This window comes from Cryptomeria japonica, chromosome 3 (genome assembly GCF_030272615.1).
Source record: "Cryptomeria japonica chromosome 3, Sugi_1.0, whole genome shotgun sequence".
In the NCBI taxonomy this organism is placed as follows: Eukaryota; Viridiplantae; Streptophyta; class Pinopsida; order Cupressales; family Cupressaceae; genus Cryptomeria; species Cryptomeria japonica.
In genome coordinates, this window is record NC_081407.1 from 155473121 (window position 1) to 155497063 (window position 23943).

A 23943-nucleotide genomic window follows, 5' to 3' on the forward strand; every position below is an offset into this window, starting at 1 on the left:
GGGCAAAATTAGAGTTTGGGGGGCATTTTTTTATTTTGAAATGGTTTCTTTTAAATTGTGGGGCCCTTTTTTGGACGCCCACGGCACTGGAAACGCCTGGGTTAACCCAAGGTGTGGCTCGGGCTCTGGATTTGAAACCATGGCTGAAACCACACCGAACCCGAACCCGAACCCATACCCAAACCCAACCCAACGAATCTGGTAACATAGAATAAAAATCTGGTAACATAGAATAAAAGACTTGCGAAAATAATCTGTCTGTTAATTTCTAATTAGTGACAACCAGATAACATAAGCAATAGAATTACAATTTAGTTAAAGAGGACAACAAGCATAATATATATGTTGCTACTTTTAACGTAACTAATTTTTATATATTAAATTCATTTCACAATAAAATACTATCAATGCACAGAAAAACAATACATCTCAGGCACATAGCCATGATAATCAAGTGAGATCGGGCACATGCTGAAGCTTTGTTACAATATTGTGCTCACATTTCCAAAACATTTGCAGTGATAAGCATATTATCTTTGCAGAGAAGGGTCAGAATACCTTTGGAAGTAGGCATCACAAAAACGTTAAAATTCCTGGTACTAAACAATGCTGTCAAAATTCAGGACGGAAATATACTATTCAAATGTTCTGGGACATAATAGTAGATTTGCCTGACCTGGTTGATTGTTGAGCGAAAGAGAGGCACTTTTTGTTTTGTATCTATTCTCAAACCTTCAAAAAAGATGGCAATGGATTATAAGTCTTCACCGTTCCAAATGAGTCAGTATTCTGTTGATCAAGACTTCTTTTTTTCCAGTAAGTGGCAAATTGTGAGCAGTCAGATAGTACTTCAATTCAACCACAGTCAGATTTTGTAGCTGCAAATAAACGCAAAATGTCAATATCAAGCCCTTTGTTAACTTGATTTTAAAACATAATGCTACAAAGAAATGGAAAAGAAGATTATTTCAAGAGAAATGACCTTCTGAGTTTCTGCAAGTTTACTCCAGTTATAGTTCCCTACTTCCTTTACTGCTACATCAGTTAAAGCTTTTCTCTTTTTAGAAGCTTCATCCCCTTTAGTGTTAGTGATTACTTCAAACTCATAATTTGAACCATATACAACATCTTTAAATTCCTGTACAGCCTTGGCAATCCCTGGTCTGGAAATTTAGGAACACATACTGAGCAATTAGAAATTAGAGCACAAGTTCTTGTGATTGTACAGCTGCTTCTGGATTTGATTGTGTGTATCTTTTTTGCATCAATGTTTCGGAATGATTGTGTGTATCTTTTTTGCATCAATGTTTTGGAAGCTTCTGGATTTGATTGTGTGTATCTTTTTTGCATCAATGTTTCGGAATGATTGTGTGCATCTTTTTTGCATCAATGATCCAAAATGTTGATGCAAAAAAGATACACACAATCAAATCCAGAAGCAGCTGTACATTCAGTTATGGATTGTGGAAATTTGATAAAATTAAAGTTCTTGTGATGTCAAACAGTTTATCTATAAGAGCTAGGATCACTTCAATTGATTGCTGAAATGTCATCCTTATTTGAATAAGATAATACCTTTGCATGCTCTCTTCATCTGGCATGGTCTCATCTTTCGTCTCTGGCAGATCTTCGTTCTCATCAAGGGCCAACACTTGCAATATGGCATAATGTCTTTGCAAAGCTGCAAACATGACAGGTATATTAGCATCCAAAAACTAAGACAACCAAGAAACAGAATTGCAAAGCACAACAGGGAAACAATTGGGAAATGATCAAAACACCTTATTATATAATTTATATACATGCGTTTAGGGGCATGAGATTTCCAGTCCATAATATTGAATTTTTCGAAAGTTTCTGCATTTGACTGCATGGACATTTTTTCATCAGCATTTTAGATCAGACTCCATGATCCCTCATTAAGATGTAGGAAGCCAGAAAATATATATATGAATCTGTGCAAATGATCATATTTCTCTTCTCTGGCTCCTAAATCCAGATGATGGACCATGGAGTATGATCCAAAACATTGATGAAAAAAATATATACATGCATTTTCATATAAGCTAGTAGAAATAAAATAGACAAACTGACACAGAAAATTTTCAAATCTTGGGGATAAAAGAAAAGCACTACACTTAACAAAAGCATTGAAACAGAAATTCAAATAACTTCAAATACAAGTCATCAGTCACCGCTCAGGGCTTGCAGTGACTGTTAAGACACTGTAATTCAACTCTTCATGATAGGAAAAATATGGGAAAAACTCAGATAGATCGACTTATTATTGTTACATGTTGTCTTTGCAAAGTAGAGCAAAGTCTTGCCAAATCTCACAACACACTACCTGGCTAATACACTGACTTTGGTGATCTTTGGCAAATCCTTGTACCATGGCCTGGCATGATGATCAAATCATATAATAGATAGAACTGCCATCTAGAAGTCGGCCACATCAATAATATTTAACGACAATCTTTTTTCAACTGCACTAAACTAAAATAGGCTAAGTTTCACTCAATCTAACATTTCTGACTGACTCAAGTCTCCCAAGTTAACCAAATACCTGACACAAACAGGGTAAAATTATTTCTGAAACGTTGATAATTACACAAGAATCTCTCTAATTTATGCGAATGTGATTAGAAACCATTTGTTTTCTACTTTGTTCATGTACATTGAAATTTTAACATGGGCGAAGAGCAACAATTCAGTCCTAATTTCCACATGTTCCAATATCCTCAACTGAAATATAGTAAGAATGAAAAGATTGTACTAATCACCTTGAATCATCATCTGCTGATAGCTGTCACAAGGAAGGAACATGATTTTTTTATGTTTATCCCTACATGCAAAATACTCTCCTATGTGCACCAAAAAGTTTCTGTATAAAACTGGGTTTAAGTTTTCCATCATTTTAGATCACTCTCTGATCCTCAGAGATACTTTCCTCAACCCAATGAAGGATCATGGAATGTGATCCAAAATGTTGATACAGAAAACCTGCACAGTTTTCTACCTGAAGCTTCCTAATGCACTGTAATGGACCGTGCAAATATCATGTTTGTAATATTCTCCTATGTATCTCTTTCCTATTGGATTTGATATTCTCTAGCCTAATTTTTTGCCAACAGAGAGTAATCCTCAAAACAACTAGAGTTCCTAAGGCAGGTAAGACACAATTTTTCCAAGTTACAATGAGATAATATTAATAACAATGCAAAACATGAAAGAAAGAATAAAAGAAAATAGATAAATACCCTCGGTTCTGTATGTCTAATAATACTTTTTAATATTTTTATAGGCATATTTAATTCAGCATTTTCTTAGAAGCTTTTCCACACTAAAAGTCTAAATGTCAATTGGAAAATCATGAGAAAATACATCAATATTTACTTCAGCATACCGGGATTTGAAATTTGGTAAACAGAAAACTCCCTCAGCTCCAATTTTTTTATCATAGCAGTGGCTTTGTCTATTTGCTCTTTAGATGCTCGAGGTACAGGACCATCCATGGACATGTGAAGCTGCATGTTTTCAAGATATGCAATGAACATAATAAACAATAGAAAAAAATAAACAAAAAGAACCCAATATGGGATGTAAAAGAATCACAGGTTATTATATAAGATGCATTGAAATTTCTAAGGAAGTCATGAAATCCCTGCCTTCTCACTACGTCGAATATCATCCGAATAAGGCAGATAAATCATATGCAGCCCTGGAGGATCAATTTGACCACTTGAACTTGTTACTTCTTCCTGTAATAAAGAAAATCAATCCTAGCAATGTTATTGCTTATAAATTCAGAAGAAAACAGGAGTAAAAGAAAGAAACCTATAGAGCATATTGGAGAAACCGGTTTGAGGCAGTTCTTATAAATAAACAACAAATATAATGCCGATATAGCATTATCAAGTTGTAACAATAATACATAACATGTAATAATAATATAGGCTAACAAAGGGAAGCTAACAACTGTAATTCAACTCTGCAAATTCAGTAAGATATCTTTTGGAGAATAATTTTAATTTTTTTGTATTTTTAAATGTTCAATAAATTTGTTGAGTTATTGCCACGTTTTTGCCAAGTCCAGAGTTCTTAAAATTTTTGGGACAGCCAAGTAATTGCCAAGTCTTACAAATATGGGATGAACCCAGAAGTTTATCCCGACTCCTATCATGACATTTTAATATTTTGAATCCTTCAGCTGTGTTTTTTATTGTTCAAGATCTTTGTTAAAACTTTCCACAATCAACAATGACTGCTAAAATTCACATACAAGTTGCATGCATTTCATGCTTGACCTCAAGAAAGATTCTAAGGTCTGATTTGGTTGCTTAAGTACAATATATATACTTTTGTCATAAAGCATAATCTATGGCACAATGTACAAGGAAATATAAAATATTAAAAAAAAACAAATCCCAGTTACTCTGGAAACTAATTGGTTCATTTCTTAGCCAAGAAAACTTATTAGAAATGCTTGTATTTCTATATGAATGTAATTTGTAACCTGTTTCACATTCTCCATAACAGTTGTTAATAGCTATTGTTCCTGTTGGCCTATCACCAAGTACAAGTAAGGAACACAGCTATATATTTGTAAATGGGAGCTTTGGCTACAAACGTGATTTGACCAAGAGAAACAAAAGTTCAATTGGATCAGGATAATTGATAAAAAACTTGCGAGGTGTAGCTACTTAAGGGAAAATTTTAGTTTAGTCGGTCCTGACAGGGTTCCCAAGGGAAATGTCTCTAATCTGGTGCTGCACCATCCAGCAGTCTGAGCAATTGTATGGTAGTTCAATGGTAATACTTACAGAACATTCATTCTAGTGTTTAAAGAATATTATAAACTGGTGCAACAATGGCTTTTCAGATTGTGAGAACTGTTAACAATTGTAGAAAGGAAATATCTACAAGTGCATGAAGTCCATGTGCATGCTGGGGTGCTCTATCATTGAGCTACCAGCCCACTTTGTGACTGAACCTTTTTGGCATGATCCTTACTACGTATCAGCTGCAGCTCATTTTTCCAACACCCTCCTCCCCTTGAGCCACACTTTGGTACTTGAAGCTCCACGTCTGGCTTTAATACCATGTCATTTCCATAGACCAAACCTAGGACCTCGCTTGTGCATGCTTGGATGCTCTGCCATTGAACTACTGGCACACTGTATACCAACAAGGTTATGAAGCAACACTAATAGAAGTAGGTTTATGTCCATTAGGTGGTTGTAATGCAGAAGCTTTATAAAAGAAGCAAGCCATGAAACTACAAAGCATGCAAACAGTGTGAAAAATATGTTGTCCTCCATTAATATTGTGAGAGTTAAATACGTGAAAATAATTACAAAGGCTATGGCAGGAAAGTATGTTCCCATGATCAAACAAGAAGAATGCATCCACTTAATTTGCTATGCATCTATAATGACACCTACAAAGTCGCAATATTTATCTTATTTTCTTTTGAAATCATACTAAACCATAATGAGGAAGGAGCTCAATCAATTAATCAAACAAATTCATTTTCAATTTCATAAAGTCATAAATACAATCATCCATCTTGAACATAGAAATAAGTAAGTTAGCCTACACATACAAGTATAAGTATTACCCACTTTTCACCAAAGTGCAAAAGACTTTCTCAAAGGAAAATCCCAAGTCTTAGGCCTACTTTTCCACCAAACACCATTGCAATAAGGTCCCTTGCCTCATGCAATATCAATGAGACGTTAGGTGGTAAGAGTAATTCAAGAGCATCAGCCAATGTGGGTTTTCTCACCAATCCAAGTGTAGTGAAAACAATGCCAATTTCTTGAGCTCAAGCAAGACTTTACTAGGTGCACACATGACATTCACACATGCACACATAAGACACACACCCAAACTCAAGTACACTCTAACAAGATGAAAGACCATGCTCATTGATGGGCCCAGCTCTCATGACCAAGGAAGCTTCTTGATGGTCAGAGCAAGGCACCCCCACCTTAAGACTTGTTTTTTGGCTAAATTGTAGATGACTTCACCTAGCTACACCATAAGTGATCATGGAGCTCCACTCTCCACCATGGTTGGCTAAATTGATGTTGCCAAGACCTCTTGATTGATCAATACCTTTAAGCAAGGAATATTCTTTATCATGGACTTCATGATTTGAAACATTTTAACAATGTCATGAGCTCAATACAAAATGACACCAAACTAATAAACATAGAAAACTCATTATCACAACTTAGCACACACAATTCATGTCATAGTCCTAACATTAAATTATTGGCCCATGCACAAACAAAACCAACCACACTAGACACAATGACCCTTCACAAAACTTAACCAGACTACACAAATTCAAGCATGCCACCAATCTCAAGAACATAACATATCTTGCTAGCATATCCTAGCAATTCCTCCCACAGAGTTATTTTTCCTTGCTCACTTTTAGAACAAAATATGGCATACAAATTTTCTTTCCTTTAGTAACCTTTAGTTCTTGTCTTTCTAGGCTTTCCTAAGGCCTCATGAACTCTATCTCTCCAAATTTCACTGGTTGATTGAGCGGCTTCTTGATTTTTAACCAAAATCATCTTTTTTCCTAGATTCTTTGGCCATGCAATTTCACAATTTATTATCCTCATCTAATTGGCTACATGCTCAGTAGTACACTTTAGTTAAGGCCCTCTAGATTTCCCATGCACCAACATTCCATTCATTCTCTAAGTTTATTTACTTTGTGCATTGTTCTCGGTTGTCCTTTAACTATTTTAGCTATGTTGCCTGGCTTGGTTATATGCATTTTTCCCTTCAACAGCCTTTAGTTCTTGTCTTTCTAGGCTTTTATAAGGCCTCGCAAACTATAAACCTCCTATTTTCATTGGTCAATTGAGCAACTTTCTTGATTTTCTCCAAAATCATATTTTTCCTCAACTCTTTGGCCATGCAATTTCTTGGCCTCATCTAACTAGCTACATGCTCAACGGTGCACTTAAGGCCCTTTTGATTTCCTACGCACCAATATTCCATTCATTCTCTAAGTTTATTTACTCTATATATTGTTCCCAATGTTCACATAACTATTTTAGCTACGTTATCACATTCAACTATGTGCCCCCCATATTGCCAAATTTTAATTTGAGATTTGATACAAACCCAAGATAGCCTTCGGTCCATCCAAGGTCTAGCTTGGGCACCCATGCTTTCTCGTGGGTTTGTCAAACTATATATGCACGAATCCCATGTTTTTCATGATAGTAAAGGGCAAAGGATATTTGTTTCATTGCACAATTTTACACGTTTCATCACAAATTAGAGTTTGAAGCTCCTATGATCTCCTCTTCATGATTAGAGTTGGCTTCATTGGAGAAAATTATGTATTTATATATGCTTTGTTTCTAAACACCCTACATAAAAGACTCAGAACATAATCTCTAGAAATATTGGAAACACTAAATTGCTAATATGTTTTTAATATTATTTATTATATTATATATTTATATATTATTTTTTATATTATGTTTTTATGTATTTTAATATTCTTTATATATAACATTATTTTTATTTATGTATACTAGTTATTTAATTTAATAAAAAGATTAAATTTGTAATGTAAAAATATAAATATTAGTTAATTCTTTTATTTATATTTATAACATATTATATTTTTATATTTTATATATCACATGAAATAATGAGCAATAAGTATTTTGGTTTTTTCTTTCAAATAGGAACATTTTTATATATTTGTATTATTAATAATTATTACATATGTATGTATATATATATTTGCAAATTATGTGTGTGTATACACACAAACCTATATGTACTTTAGGCATTTAAAAAATCATATAGACAAACTCGAAACGTGAACTCATACTCATTCTAGGACCAAGACCAACAACTTAATATTTTAGTTCTACAACCAAGTTTCACTTGCTAGCAACACCCTAGGCACTTGGCCTTTTCCAAAGCATTCCTTGCAACACATAGCATCCTGGCATAGTACACACAACATATGGCCTCTTCTTGGTCCTCTTCACTACCTAACTGAATATCGTCAATCGACAAATTCAACACCAATGGGAAATTATGAGGCAAGACAACCCAACCTTCGACATTGGGTGGACCAATCCATGTCACTCAATGCTTATACAATCAGATTATCGATCAGGACATTCCTAATCATGATATCCCATAAATTAATTGGCAGATAATCGGTCTTAACAATAATTCATGCATTACTAAATTTGGTTCTAGTAGCTGGCTCTTATGCCCATGCTTCCTGCACAGTTTTGACAAGTCGAACCATTTTTTTATGGCAAGAAGATAGCATTCAGATACCACTTTGGACACATTGAGTTTTTGGTGATGCCTTTTGGATTGACCAATGCAGCAGCTACTTTCTAGAATTGTTTGAATCAAGTATTCAAGAAACAACATCTTGAACAATGAGTCCCTATATTCTAAGGAGTCCAAATGTGATTTTGATATGACAAAGCTTCTCTATCTTGGTCACATTATAAGTGTAGAGGGAGTGAGAGTTGACCTTGAGAAGATCAAGGCAATAGCTGATTGGCCTACACCCACGAATCTCACTAAGCTTAAATGATTCTTTGGTTTGTGTGGTTTTTACAGGAGGTTTGTTAAGGATTTTTTCAAGACTGCAGCTCCACTTATAGAGTTGACAAAGAAGGGAACAATTGAGTGCTCTAATTTAGCACAAAAGTGTTATGAGCACTTTAAACAGGTGATGTCTGCATGCCCAGTGTTGGCAATACCAGATTTCTCCAAACCATTTGAGTTGGAGTGTGTTGCTTTAGGAAAGAGGACTAGTGTTGTTTTGATGTAGGAGAAGCACCCCATAGCATTTGAGAGAAGGAAGTTGCGGGGTGGAGAAGAGTTATTCCATTTATGACAGGGGATGTTGGCCATCATGCATGCCTTGGCCAAATTCAAACTATATCTAGTGGGGCTAAATTCATCGTCAAAACGAACCACAATAGCATCAAATATTTCATGAACCAAAAGGATCTTAATGGTGAGAAACATAAGTGGGTTAGTAGACTATAGGCATACGATTTTGACATTATATATGTTAAGGAAAAAAGAATGTAGTTACTGATGCACTTTTTAGGAGGCCTCATTGTGTTCACTGGTTGAGATCAATGCTTTTTGGAGAGAGTTGATTTCAGCAAAGCATGCTAAGGATTCTTGGGCAGTAGGAATCATTGATGGCACTATCCAGGATGACAAATACACAGTGCTCAATGATCTGATCACTGATAAGGAAATAATTTATTTGGTGCCTAATTCTCAGCTTAAGGTGAAGATATTGAGGACTTTTCATGATACACCTATGGCTGGTCTGCCAAGATTCTTCAAGACTTATAGGAACATCCAGAAGAGGTTCACATGGAAAGAACTTAAAAATGAAGTCCTTAAGTATATTAGAAAATGTCCTACCTGCCAACAAAATAAGAATGAGCACACTTATCTAAGCTGGATTGCTTCAACCTCTACCGATTCCTATCAGAAATGGGAATGTATCTCTATGGATTTCATCACTAGGCAACCTAAGGTTCAAGGAAAGGATTGTATATATGTTATATGAAGAAAACACACACACATGTACTGAGAGGGGGGGTGAATCAGTATAAGATCAACTTTCTCAATTTTAATTTTAGTAATCTCAAAGCAATGAGCAAAGCATTCGTACAATTAAGATCTAACACAAGAAGACAAGATGCAAACACGATTTTACATGGAAACCCTTGTGGAAGAAAACTACGGCAAAATATTGCTTTTTATATATATCTTCTTACAACTTCATAGGCACCAACCCACAAGAGACCAATCCCCTGCACTAAGCTCCAACATAGCAAGAGACTCAAATCTCTTGAATAAAGGGCTCCAACCTCGGATCTCGCCAAGTAGAAGGCTCCAACCTTCGTGATGAATCCGCCCTAAATCCTTAGAAGGTCTTCAACAAAAACCTGCCCTCAATTTGCCTTTGACTGCTCCTCTGAAAACTCCATTCAGATCTGAAATATGATCTCCAATATAAGCTCACAAATCTGATTTTTTGCTCCTATTTCTGCTCCCACAAATCTGCAATAATATCTTTTACTTCTGATCTCAAAAACATCAATAATATCTTCAAAATGAGCTCACAAATATCAAATTTATCTTCATAGAAATCTGCATTAAGTCTTCTCAAGAAATATGTCGGATTTCTACTTATAACTCTACTCTTTTCTGCTATAGATTAGCTCCTCCAAATGTCTGATTTTTCTTCACAAGTCTGCTACATTTTCTGCTCTATATCTTCTCTTGAAATAAGAAAGATATACAATGAATGGAGGCATAAATGACCTCCAAATAAAATGCCTCTTCACTTAGGTCGGCTAGCATAGATATTTTATTTTCATTTTGATTTAGAAACCCTTGCACAAAGGTCGGTAAGCAGCAAATCGCTATTTATTATTTTTTATTGATTTAAATTACCTTTTTAACTAGGTCGGCCAAGAGCAGGCTTAATAACAAATTTTAAATTTTAAATTGCCACAAAGGAGAGGGGGTTGGCCACACATTGACTTTGCATAATATTTAATATTTTCTCCAAAACTAGTTGGCCATGAATGTTGTTGCCTGTATAATGTTGTATTAATTTTAACCTCTCCTTATTTAAATCTGCTCCTTAAATATGTGGTTTTAATAAATATCTGTCCTTTGACATCAATGACAATATTGCAACATTGTAGTTTATAGATTGACAAAATTTGTGCACTTCTTTGCCATTTCTACAACATATACAATAGCACAGGTAGCTGATTTATTTTTTAGAGAGATCTTCAAATTACATGGGATGCCCAGGAGTCTAGTGACTGATAGGGACAGCAAGTTCCTAAGTCTCTTTTGGCGGGAACTTTTCAGATTGAGTGGGACTGAACTCACTCCTAGCATTAGCCACCAACTGCAGACAGATAGACACACAAAGATAGCAAACAAATGGGTGTAAGGGTATCTTAGGAACTACATTTCAGGACAGCGTAGATCATAAGTGAAATGGCTGCAGCTTGAACAGTATTGCTACAATTCTACCTACCACATGTCTATTTCGATGTCACCGTTCATGGCATTGTATGGGTATGAGGCACTCAACTTCATTGATTCGCTCTTTGGGGATAGTAGAGTGTCTAACGCAATAGATTTCTAGCAGAAAAGCCAAGATATCATGAAATCTTTAAAGGAGAACTTGCAACAAGCACGGAATCAGCAGAAGCTATATACTTATCAACATCAGATAGAGCGTGGTTTTGAGGTGGTTAACAGGGTATATTTGGGGCTCCAACCCTCTAGACAATCTACTCTCAAGAAGAGTGGAGTAGAGAAGCTAAAACCTAGGTTCTATGGTCCCTTCAAAGTTTCCAAGAGGGTTCGAGAGGTTGCCTTTGAGCTTGAATCCCGACTAGTAGCAGGGTGCATAATGTGTTTCATGTATCTAGACTCGAGAAGGCACTCAAGCATAATGTGGTTCCCTCATCAAATTTGCCACCATTGGATGAAGAGGGTAAGTTCATTGTGATCTTAGAGGCCATTCTAGATTACAAGGAGCACACTCTTTGGAAGAGAGTAATAAAAGAATACTTGGTCAAATCGAAGATCTTGTCAGAAGAGGATGCAACATGGGAGAATGAGCAAATTTTGCAGCATCTGGAGTTGGAATTGCTTCGAGATAAGCAATTTTGGGAAAGGCAAACTCCAGTGTCCCCTTCCTAAGCACTTCAGTTTAGTAGACTATTAGCCTATTTAGTGCATTCCCGTAGGCTAATGAGTTAAGGTTAGAAAACTCATCATGACAATTTGATCCAGCAATTTGGCAAGCACTAGTATTTCTTTGAGCTCGGGTGGTTGAAGTGTCCATGATGCCCTTTTTTGGAGTGGAGTTGGATGGTTTTCCCATACTATGTTATTAAATTCGTTTCGGGGTACCGGCAAGCCAATTGCCAGTATTATTATTTTTAGATTGGTCGGTGGATGCATTTAATGATGATATTTCAATATTTGATACAGTCTATGCTGTAAATTAAATAACAATGAATCATAAAGTTATAAATGTGGACTATAAGGGGGCCCAAATATTAAAGTTAAGTGTTTAAATTTAATAAAGGGGGCCTTTTTGGCGATGGCGCCACTTTTAGGGGGTGATAGCTCATAGTAGGAGATAATTTAGTGCCAATCAACCTAAACAACTCTTGGCAAAATATGCTAGAAACCTATTGTCTCAATCACTAACAATGTTTTTCGAGAGCCCATGTAATCTGAATACCTCTATAAAAAATAAGTCTAACACTTGAGGTGCCTCATAACCAGCAAAAATAGCAAAGTGGACATGTTCCGTTAACCTGTCAACCACTACGAATATGTGATCTCTATTCTGCACCCACGAATGACCTGTGATAAAATCCATTGATATATTCTCCCACTTTTGTTCAGCAATTGGCAATGGATTAAGTAACCCTATAGGAAAATTATATTCAAACTTGTTCTACTGCCAAGTCATACACTCTTTAACATACTGCAAAACATCACCCTTGAGACCCTTCCATGAGAATCTCTCCCTAACCTACTTGTAGGTTTTGTAAAAACCTATATGTCCTACCAATGGAGTGTCATGAACTGCTCTCAAGATCTTACTATTCATTTTTTATTTAGACACCAAAAATATCCTATTCTTTTAGTAGATCATATCATCGACAACCTTATACTTGTCATCCTGTAGTTTACCATCTATAAGTTTGAATCCCAATGTGTTCTTGTCATACTCAATCACAAGTTGAGCCTTCCAATCAGCTGAGATCTCTAACAAGGAGCAAAGTGTGGGTCTCTTGGATAAAGCATCGGCTACAACATTCTTTTTCCTTTTCACATATTCTATATCAAAGTCATATGATTGAATCTTACTTACCCACTTTTGCTAGCATTCATTCAAATCATTCTTCTCAAGAAAATATCTCAAACTATTGTGATTCGTCTTGACCACAAACTTTCCACCAACAAGATATTGTCTAAACTTTACCAATGCATGCATCATGGAAAGCATTTCCTTGTCATAGATAGAGTATAACCGCTCTACACCTCTCAACTTCCTACTCTTATAGGCAGTTGGATGTCGGCTTTGCATGAGTATAGCACCTATTTATTCGCTTGATGTGTCACCCTCCAATAGAAATGGTTGAGAGAAATCCAATAAAGCTAGTATTGGACAAGAACTCATTGCCTGCTTGAGTTCATCAAACATACTCTGAGCTTCATCCAACAATCTCAATGCACCCTTCTTAGTCAAATCTGCAAGTAGTGCTGCTAACTAGGAGAATCCCTTAACAAATCTCCTACAGTAGCTGCATAACCCAAGAAACCTCGTCAAATAAAAAATATTCTTTGGAGCTCAATCAAGTATGGCTTGTATCTTCTCCTAATGAACTTTCACACCTCATGCACCAATCACATGCCCCAAAGATAATTTTTTTGTCAAACAAAATTTGCATTTGGAGGCCTTTGCAAACAAAGATTGTGCCTCCATGATACCTAACACCTCATCAATGTATCATCCCATGTCGTACTGTACACTAAGATATCATCAATAAACACCAACACTGTTTTGCACAGCTACTTATTAAATATATGATTCATACACAATAGAAATGTTGCAAGTGCGTTACTAGGATTGAAGGGCATAACCAAAAATTTGTAATGTCCATAATGGCACCCGAATGTTGCATTATGCACATCTTTTGCACGTACTCTAATCTCGTGATACGCTAAGAGCAAATCATTTTTCAAAATAAGCTGCTCCATGAAGTTCATCCAACAACTCATATATCCGAAGTATAGGATATCTGTTATTTATAGTTTTCTTTTTCAAGGCACGACAATCAATACACATCATCATCATGCCATCCTTCTTCTTGACTAAGACCACCGAAGATGTAAAGAGATTGGAACTGGGCCTAACATGCCCCATGTTGAAAAGTTCCTTAATTATTTTTTCAATTTCATCTTTGAATCTTTTGGGGTGACGATACGAAGTGGTGATGACGAGCTTGGCACCCTCCAATTCAATCACATGCTCAAACCCACGATTTGGAGGTCTGGCTGGTGGAATATCTCCGAACACAACACTATGCTTATCTAGAACCTCCTATACATCCACCAGATAATGCCTATCATTAGTGGAAGAAGACTTGGAAGACACAAAATAATGGGCTGCCCATGCAACCTCCCCCTACTTAAATAAAACCTCCATCCACTTAGCTGAAACTACTTTTGGTGCACCATCTATCAATGCTCTCAACACTACCTTCTTCTCATTTGACATGAACTCAATTCCATTCTCTAAAAGTCCTAACTGTACCTACCAAGCGAATGTAACCACTGAACCCCTAGTATCACATCACTATCACTAATTTCCACCATGTAGAAATCATCTGTAACTGTATAATCCCCCATATGGATGATCATCTGTGAAATCTTCTTGGTGCAGTTAATCTTGAAACCATTCACTACCATAACACTCAAACCAAGAAAATCCTCAACCTATAATCCCCTCTTTGCTTCAAGACCCTCGTCAATGAAATTATGTGTGGCCTCACTGTCAACCAAACAAGTAACTCGCTATAACTGTAGAACTCCTCTAACTCTAAAAGGGTCGTACTTAGGAACTCCCAATAAGGTAGCAATAGTACCATGTGTAGCACCATGGTCATGCTCTATTGTTGTACCTCACGTTCACTCTCAAAACTATCTATTACCTCCTCCTCAATATCAAAAGTAACCTTGATATAATGTGCTTTGCCTTTGCCAAGGCATTTGTGCCCAAGTTCCCAAGGCTCATTGCAGGAGAAACATAATTTACTCCTACGCAATCATTCCTTGTTTCAAAGTCCATCTTATGGGGAATGGAATTGGGCAGATTAAAAGTCCTCTTGAATGGTTAATGTTCTTGAAACTCCTCCTTTGGGGCTGCAGACTAGGATGTGACGTCTCAAGGTGGAGTACCATTTGAATAGCATCGTGTAGAGTTTTAGGCTTGAAAGCCTTTACCAATCCTCTCAAAGTACAATTCAACCCTTCTGTGAACAACATTACCATTCTCCGCTCTAACATATCGAGAACCATAACTGCAACCTTCTAAAATCCATTGATGTAACTATCCACAAATTCATTGATGTAACTATCCACGTCCCCAAGCTGTTTGATCAAGGCCAACTCACGAAAAAACTCCTCTATATCTTTCCTGCCAAGATTGAGCAATCAGTTTTCTGATGAGCTCCTCATAGGCCTAAATTAGTGCATGATTTTGTGTCACCAATCCATGATGCCACCAATCATACGCTACACCCTCTGGATGTAGTGTTACAAACTCATTTGCTTTGATTTCCAGCATTGGTTTCAGATTTAGGAAAGTATCCAATTTATGTATCCAAGTTCAAGCTGTACCCTTAACACTACCATCAAAATTAGGAAGAGTGAGTTTTGCCAAAGCATATTGATAATTCCCTTTGCAGGCCACATGATCTATGTTCCCGTTGTGACCTCCTTCTATAGCTACATTGATTCATATATTGGTTATGTGTAATTTCAAATCTGATTGCGTAAATGAATTATATTCATCATAGACTTGGCTGTTCCACTCCAGGATGTAGCATTCCCCTTGCTCTCGAGGTATAAATGTGGGTTGGAAAGATCAACTAGAGCCCCCTGCATTGGCTCTTCTAGGAGTACCATTAACTGCATTGCTACCTTCCCCTGTAATGTTCTGGTTTACCCAGAGAGCATTCACATTCTAAGTCATTTGTCCAATAGCTGAAATTAATTGCTGTTGTGACTGCATAAAATGTTACATCAACTGTTGTCCCTGTGCTAAGTCATTTAACATATTCTGCATGCTATCTAGATCCATCCTCCTCTTAGTTCTAGGTGGTGAACTCTGTGAACCACTCATTGCTCCAACTTTCTGTACACCTTTACCTAGCTGCCTTGCTGCAAATGCAGCTGAAAATGTTTCCCCGTTACGATATGGATAAGGAAGCTGAGACTATTTTCTTTTGCTTTCTCTCTCTCCGTATCACTTTGCCCTGTCACTAGTGTACATACCCCTCCAGGCTGGCAGGCCTTATGGCTCTGACGCCAGTGTAAATATCTTCAATAATATTTTCCAAACCTTTACAGTATTTTGTCATACAATTTGCAGGCTCCTGTGTACAATGGGATGCTTATGTTTGCCATTTTGGAGTTTCATTTTGCATATATTCGAATCTATTGCTAGTTTGGCTTCAAGGATAATTGAATGCAAGATACATGCATGGAAAATAATAAAGACATATAACTGAACTAAAACTAAGCATCAATAGTTACTGTTATGATGCAGATGGACTAAATTATTAAACCTCCAGTGAAGTTTGTAGCTACAGTATTCACCTTACACTATTATGCAACTTCAGATTTATAGAGGAAAATGGATTAATTCTAACATAGAATTTCTGCAGATGGATGCCTACAATATGTTGTTCATACAATGATTGAAGTTGCACAGTTGCCAACTGCAAATACAATGATAGTTGCTCACAAATGCATCAACACCTGCTGTTCCACCTTCAAACACAGCTGAATACTATTTTACTCACCAATAATGTCTTTCATATCTACTCAGATGATAAATTGCCCAGCAGGATGCAAACTGCACATTTTGTTTTCCACTGATAGGAAGGAGTTTTAACGTCACCAGAATACACAACCTCAACTCTCCCTTCAGCTATTGATCATTAATGAGTTCCCAGATCATTCTTTCCTATGTGCAGCACTCCTCAAAGTATTCACTCAGTCATTAGTATTTGCTTTAGAACAAGAGTCTTCGCCAAATAGTATGCTGTGAATAATCTCCAATTAATCAGCCAATGCAAATACATGCAACCACATCACTCCTCCTTCCCAATTGCCAGTTTTTAAACCTTTCACTTAGCAATACTATCTCCGACGGTTGTCATTCTCACACACAGGAAGTCGAAACTGTGGTCAACAGGCTTACTTGTTCCGCCAACAGGTGTTACCCAACAGGACTCCACACATTCACACCCAAACTTAATGATTGTCAATTTAGTCGCAAAATACTTCACAGCACCTCACAAGGGAGCAGCTCCCAATAACCTCCTCAAATGATTAAGTCTTGCACCATGCATCATATTAGCGGCGCCATTTCACTCCATCAGCAATTTTATTAATATAAAATAATAATTATTTCCCTTTCAAATTTTACTCTCAATAATAAATCTGAAAATAATATGCATCTCTGGTACTTATCTATGAGATTTGTCTTCGAAGAAAACTTCACCAAACTTTCCTTCGTTATGCCCAACCCCACATCCTGAAGTGAATCAACCTGGCAAAGAGATTGGGTTTCCATCCAACTCTTTGAAAAATTTCGGCAGTTTTCATCCTAAGAACTCCTACTACCGAATATCTTCATTCACAAAAATTTACCAAATGAGTCCTCTTCTGTTCTCTGCCACCTTTTTATATTTCACCACCTTTCTCATAGTTTAATAAAAATATGTTCCATGGACCAGTGCTGCCCAAGTTGATCAAGGAGAAAAGCAATGGAATTATTAAGTGTGAAGTGTTGTCTTGTCAGAACGAAGTTCCTAAGTCTTCTACCTCGGAACTACGGAACCCCCAGGTTCTCAAGTTCTTTTTTTCTCAACCCCGGAACTCCGCAACCCCCAGGTTCCCAAGTTCCTTTTTCCTCAACCCCAGAACTCCGAAACCCCCAGGTTCCCAAGTTCCTTTTTCCTCAACCCCAGAAGTCCGGAACCCCCAAGTTCCCAATTTCCTAAGTCTTCTACCCCGGAACTCCAGAACCCCCAAGTTCCCAAGTTCCTTTTTCCTCAACCCCGGAACCCCTAGGTTCCCAAGTTCCTTTTTCCTCAACCCTAGAACCCCCAGCTTCCCAAGTTCCTAAGTCTTCAACTCCGAAACCCCCAGGTTCCCAAGTTCCCAAGTCTTCCCAACTTCGGTGACCCAAGTCTCCGAAGTCTTCCAAACTCCTTATGGCTTGCAACACTTTCGGATGGCGTGATTGGCACTCAAAGATTTAAATGCTCTGATGACTTTTGTGACTTGTGCACCTTCTTTTGTGGAGCCACAGAGGTGCATTAAATGTTTTTGGCAGGATTTCCATCAAGGGAGGTATGGGGCCATGCTTGTTGTAGTGACTTATGTCATGTCTGCATATTCTGACTTTGGAAGGCCGGTCAATACACCCTTGTCAAAATTGCCTTTTGTGGGTATGGCTAGGTTGCTTGCATGTACAAGTCAAGTGCATGCACTTCCCTACACTCCCAAATTGACATACAGGGGTCATGATCACTCTTGTAACCACTTTTCTATATAAAGGCTGTTAAGCCTCATTGTCAAGGGTTCTCTCCCTACTGGCTTGAGCTATTCCATGCTCTCCCACTTCTCTTGTATTTATCTTGCATTTGTGCAACTATAAGTTTGGCCATTGGCCTTCTAATTAATTGAAATCGCCATTCTTGCCTACTTCCAACTTATGTATGTTGTGTATGTTTCCTTACCTTCATCATAGATGTATGTTTTGTGGTTCTTCTCTCATATATGTTGTGTTAAATTTATTTCTGAGTGTGACATGTGGGAAACCTTCTCCCCTCTTGGCATTCAGTGAATTCTAACATTCATACATGCATTGGGGTCACTCATACAACTGAAGTTTGTGCATCTCCTAGGTGTTTCAGTTGATTTTTTGTGTCATTTTGGTAAGGAGAGGAACAATCTCTTCTTGGTGCATCACCTCATTTTATTTCAAGCATTCTCTCTTCCCTTTACCTCTACAATTTGTTAGGATAGGCTTAGGAGTTAGTTTTGAAGTGTTGGGTTGGTTCAACACCTGCACCTGGATTGAGAAGGAAGTCGGGTTTATCCGGAGATTCAACCCCCTTGCGCAAGGTCCCACACTTCGGGGTTGTCTCCATGTTTCACAAGGTTGTTGAGTTGATAGCTCAGCAAGGGTGGCAGCTTTTGTGATAACAGTTTTTGGTACGCCCGGTGGGACTTCATTCAATTTACATGGTAAGGATTCAGTGTTGTTCTTGGCATCTTAGCCTTTAGAGGCAGTTATCTTCAAGCACTTGGCGACTCTGCTCAAGGTCCAGTTCTTGTTCACACAAAGTCCATAACTCTGGGACCCCCGAACCCCCAGGTTCCCAAGTCACCGCAACTCTCACAACTTCGGAAGTCCAGAACCCCCATGTTCCGAAGTTCGCTACTCTGAAAGTCCGGAACCCCCAAGTTCCAAAGTGCTTAACCCCGAAACCCCGAGGTTCCGAAGTCTCTGCTCAGCAGGTCCACTGCTTGCTCATGACTTGTTGCAGCTCCGGATTTCATGCCCAAAATTCATATAAGGGCGTCTTCTAGTTTCCACAACCGCAAGCAACTCAAAGGCGATAGTTCCAATGCAAAATAACCTCGCCCAAGAGCAAGATTGGTGTCAACCATGCAATCAGCCACACAACCAAGGTGCATGCCAAAATGGAGGGTTTGTCCAAACCTTAGTGGCGCAGCATGAGCCAACCACTTATGGCCAGCAATATGACCCAAATCAGCCTAGTGTTGGCACTCAGGCTTACTTACAAGGGGATTCTACCTTTGTCAATTGGCAGGAGGCAAAATCCTGTGGTTTGAACCAAACAAATGGTGAGTCTATGCTGCAATATACAAGGTCAAAGAAGAGAGCCATGGAGGTTGCCTCACCTTCAACATCAGCCCAAGCTCCAACACCCAATATAGCCGCCAATGATACAAGCCAGAGTACCATGCAAGGGAGCAAGAGGCACGAGGAGGCCCAAGTTGTCCAAAGAGCAAACGCAAACCTTGTAGCCTCAAAGGGGCCTCTAAAGTCAGCTAGTGTTTCTTTCAACATAGATGATCAAATGAAGAAGGCCAACCTCAACGTCACTATGTGAGAGGCCCTTTCAATCCCATCTCAAAGGGATTTGCTTAAAGAGGCACTGAAGAACGCCAATCAATCAAGTGATGAGGCAATAGTCAACGTAAAGGCAGTCTCCACCAATTTGGTGCAACCCAAGGAGGAAGAGGATTCAAGCAAGGTTAGCAAGCCTCCCCCCTTCTATCTCTCCTTAATCATTAGAGATAACTTGGTTCACAACTGCATGATAGATTCAGGAGCTAGTAGCTCAGTGATGCCTAAGAAGGTAGCTGATCTTCTCGACATAGAATACGAACCTCTGACCGAAGGGGTGGTCCAATTAGATGGCACTTCTATTAAGACAATAGGGGTGGTAAAAAATTTGAAGTTAACCTTGCATGCATGCCCTAGGTGCACTGTCTTGCAAGACGTATCAATTATCGACCTCCCTGCCTTCTTTGCCATCTGCCTGTCTAGAGACTTCACCGCCAAGATAGGTGGGTACCAGTCTTCAGATTGGTCCCACATACTATTTCGAACAAGGTATGGTACCAAGCTCACCATAAGCACAAAGCCCATTGCCCAAAAGCACATTCAACCCTACACCCCCAACCCTATAAACATGAATTGCACTTTGCATGAAGAGGAGGAGTGTACTGTCCATGAGCTTGCCACTCTTTTGCAGGAGGTTCCTGATTGCTTGCTGGACAAATGGGCCAATGCTTCAGTTTGATCCATTAGCTGAGACTGAAGAGACTGGGCTTGGCACCTATTGTATCCATGAAGAGGATACTCCTATCCCTAACCTCATCAAGACACAAGGAGACTCAGAGGGGTTATGGAACATGTTTTTTGATGGTTCAAGAAACAAGAATGGTGCAAGTTTCGGTGTGATGCTTGTTTCTCCTAAGCAAGAGAAATATTTCTTCTCTTTTAGGATTCAATTTGGTTGCACCAACAATGTCGTTGAGTATGTGTTGTGTGTTGCACACACTCCCTGTCGCCGACAGGGTCCCCCTTCCTGTTTTTGAGCCTTTCCTTCTCGCCATGTTGAGTTTCGTGCAGAGTGTCTCGCGTCCTTCCAAGCGAGCCCGCGACTGGTCCGTGAAGTCATGATGTCAAAGAAAAGAGACGATGAATCCATTAGGCTAGTCTAAGCCCTCTGGCACGAATGCCAAGAGTTTGTTCAAAAAAGTGAAATCGCCTTGAATAGGCATAAGGTGATAGAAATTAGCGAAGCCCGCCAAGCAAGAACAGTGCGTCTAAAGGTCACACGAGGACCCAAAGTTGTCGTTTTCCGCACAAGAGCGATGAGATAGATTGCATAAGTTGTCTTTGCGATGTTTATGGGATTTGAATAAAGGATGATTTTCGCCTGCTGGTGAAGGAGCGACTTTCCTGGCCAAAATGCCAAGGTTGACAAACTTGCCCAAATGCCCAAGCTCGCACTTGTCGAAGAGAAAGTTTAAATCGCCAAAATCACTCTAGGAGTAAAATTTTGGACTTTCAGGCCAAATTGAGAGAAATTTTAAAATTTGTAGAATTTGGCGAAAACTGGTCAAAGGTCCGAAATTTCTCTTAAGTTGTCAAAATTGCCTTAAGGGCCGAATTTCGGACCTAGAGGCTAAAATTTTAAAAAACTTCAAAAGGTTAAAAGATTGCCAAAATCGCCCAAGGGGGCGAATTTCGGACCCTGGGGTAAAATTTCAAAATTTCAAAAAATTCCCAAAACTGCCTTAAGGTCTGAAAATGCCTTTCAAAGTTGCAAAAAACCCCCAAAGGTCCGAATTTCACTTAAGACACCTAATTTCGGACCTTGGGGCCGAAATTTAAAAAGTTTGTATAAATTCCCAAACATGCCAAAAGGGCCAAAATTTTGCAAAAGTTGCGAAATACGCCTTAAGGTCCGAATTTGTCTAAAAATTGCAAAACGTCTAAGCACTCCGAAATTTGCAAAAAACCCCTAGAGGTCTGAATTTCACTTAAGACACCTAATTTCGGACCCTGGGGCCGAAACTCGAAAATGTGATAAATTTGCAAAAGGGGGCTTAAGGTCTGAAATTCTTCTAAATTTGCAAAAATGGGCAAATGGTCCGAAAATACTCCAAATCGTGAAAAAGCATTAAAACTCCGAATTTGCAAAAATTGGGCCTAAGGTCCGAAATTCGTAGAGGTTGCAAAAAACGCCTTAAGCTCTGAAATTCACCAAAGGATCTAAAATCACGAAATTCCAAAGTATTAAATGGTCCGAAGTTTGTTATAAGTTTGCAAAAAGCGGTGAATGGTCCAAAAATCACAAAAAAGCGTTAAAAACCCCGAAATCCCAAAAGGTCGTAAGCAGTCCGAAGTTATTTAAAAATCGCAGAAGAGCTAGGGCTTTGAAATTCACCATAGAGCCAAAATCGCCAATTGAGGGAAGGACGCGAGGAAGCAAGGTTTAAGTTTGCAACACAACGCTTAAGCTCCGAAATTCGCCATAAAACCTCAAAACTACAACGCGTGGGACAAGGAAGGAATTCGAATTTGCAAAACCCCTCCATTCCTTCAAAGATTGCAGCACCATAGCTCCGAAGTTCACGATTTGGGAACGAGGTGTGAAGTTTAGAAATTGGCAAAACCCTTCCATACTGCCAAATTTCGCGTAAGGAAGGATCACGTTCGATTTTGAAGGGGAAGCCAGAGAGCATAAATTGCATTCAAGGTGAGACACTGCACAAACCATTCCAATCACTCAAGTTCAGATTACCAATTGCCCAAGGTAAAAATCGCTTAGTCTAAAATGATAAATTCCTTTCAAACAGCAACCGCAAAAATTCGAATTAAGGAGATAACCGTTAATCTTCGAAACTTTGCAGAGCTATCCATTCGTCTTTGCGTAGCAAGCCGGGCTATTTCTCGCCATCCATTTTCATTAGGTAAGTACGCTTTGTCTCTCTTGATCATCTGAAATGCTTATAAATCAAATAGACGTGTGCGAAATCTGATTAAAATGCTTAAATTTTCGAAATTCGCATCTCTTTCCCCTTGTAAAACGTTGTGCAAAGCCGTTAAAATTAGAATTTGCTCCTAAGATTTAACCAGAAATTGCATTTTCAAACTTAGGAGAATTTATCAAGCTTTGTCCCTGTTGAAAATTAATCCAAAAAGTGTTAAATGTAAATTCACGATCAAAAGCTTCATGAATACTTCGGATTAAATCAATCAAGCTTTTAGCTAGAAATGTCGCTCCATGTCCAATCTAAATTTTGAATTAATCCTTGAATGCTGGAGTATTCTCTATCTAACCCGCCTTACTTCTTTTATATCGCCTCATAATCCGCGTCTGGCTGTGCAGGATAAATGCCTAAATCGGCAATAGAATCATCAAAGACGCCCGCTACAGCCGAGACATCGCGAGCATCCAAAACAGATATCCCATGCAAAGTTGAAAGGATGAAGTACCAGTATCAAAGAGGGGGATTGAGGGAGTCAAAAGTTCAAAGCGTCTGGGACAATATCAGTGATACCGACCTAGGCCATATTGATATCCAGGACTTCAGGAATCAGATCTTCTCCCCTAACGCATATGGCAAGCCTAGACAGATGATGGAAAGTGGCATCGCCCAAGCGGCGGGATTTCCTCCAGCAGTACAGAACTACGAGTTAGTGGTAGAGGTTGCCCGACATTATCAACCAAATTCCAGATTGGTGCTCCTCAACAATATGACTCTTGCCAACTTCACCCCCGAGGCCCTTGGCGACGCATTCGACATTCCCTTCCCAAACAATCCCATGGCCACAACTATAGATGAAGCACAAGGGGCATATGATATGAATCCGGCCAGATGCAGAACACTGATCAACGAAGAGTGGTACAAGGAGAGAAGGCTTCCAAGCGCCAGAATTGGGAAAAAGACCCCAAGAAGTGATTTTCATAATGAGCATGGGGATATGGTCACATCACT

At 38.5% G+C, this 23943-nt stretch overlaps 1 protein-coding gene across 1 annotated transcript in view; it reads right to left on the reverse strand.

Moving 5' to 3' along the window:
- Positions 1-349: 349 nt before the first annotated feature.
- Positions 350-23943, reverse strand: part of LOC131057625 (ATP-dependent DNA helicase 2 subunit KU70) — a 213433-nt gene continuing 189839 nt past the window's right edge. Inside the window, exons 16-20 of the mRNA XM_059218119.1 lie at positions 3669-3761; positions 3407-3527; positions 1576-1681; positions 983-1163; positions 350-878 (exon numbers count right to left, since the gene is read on the reverse strand). Coding sequence (XP_059074102.1) covers positions 765-878; positions 983-1163; positions 1576-1681; positions 3407-3527; positions 3669-3761 — 615 coding nt within the window. The 3' untranslated portion in view covers positions 350-764. The remainder of the gene's footprint in view (positions 879-982; positions 1164-1575; positions 1682-3406; positions 3528-3668; positions 3762-23943) is intronic.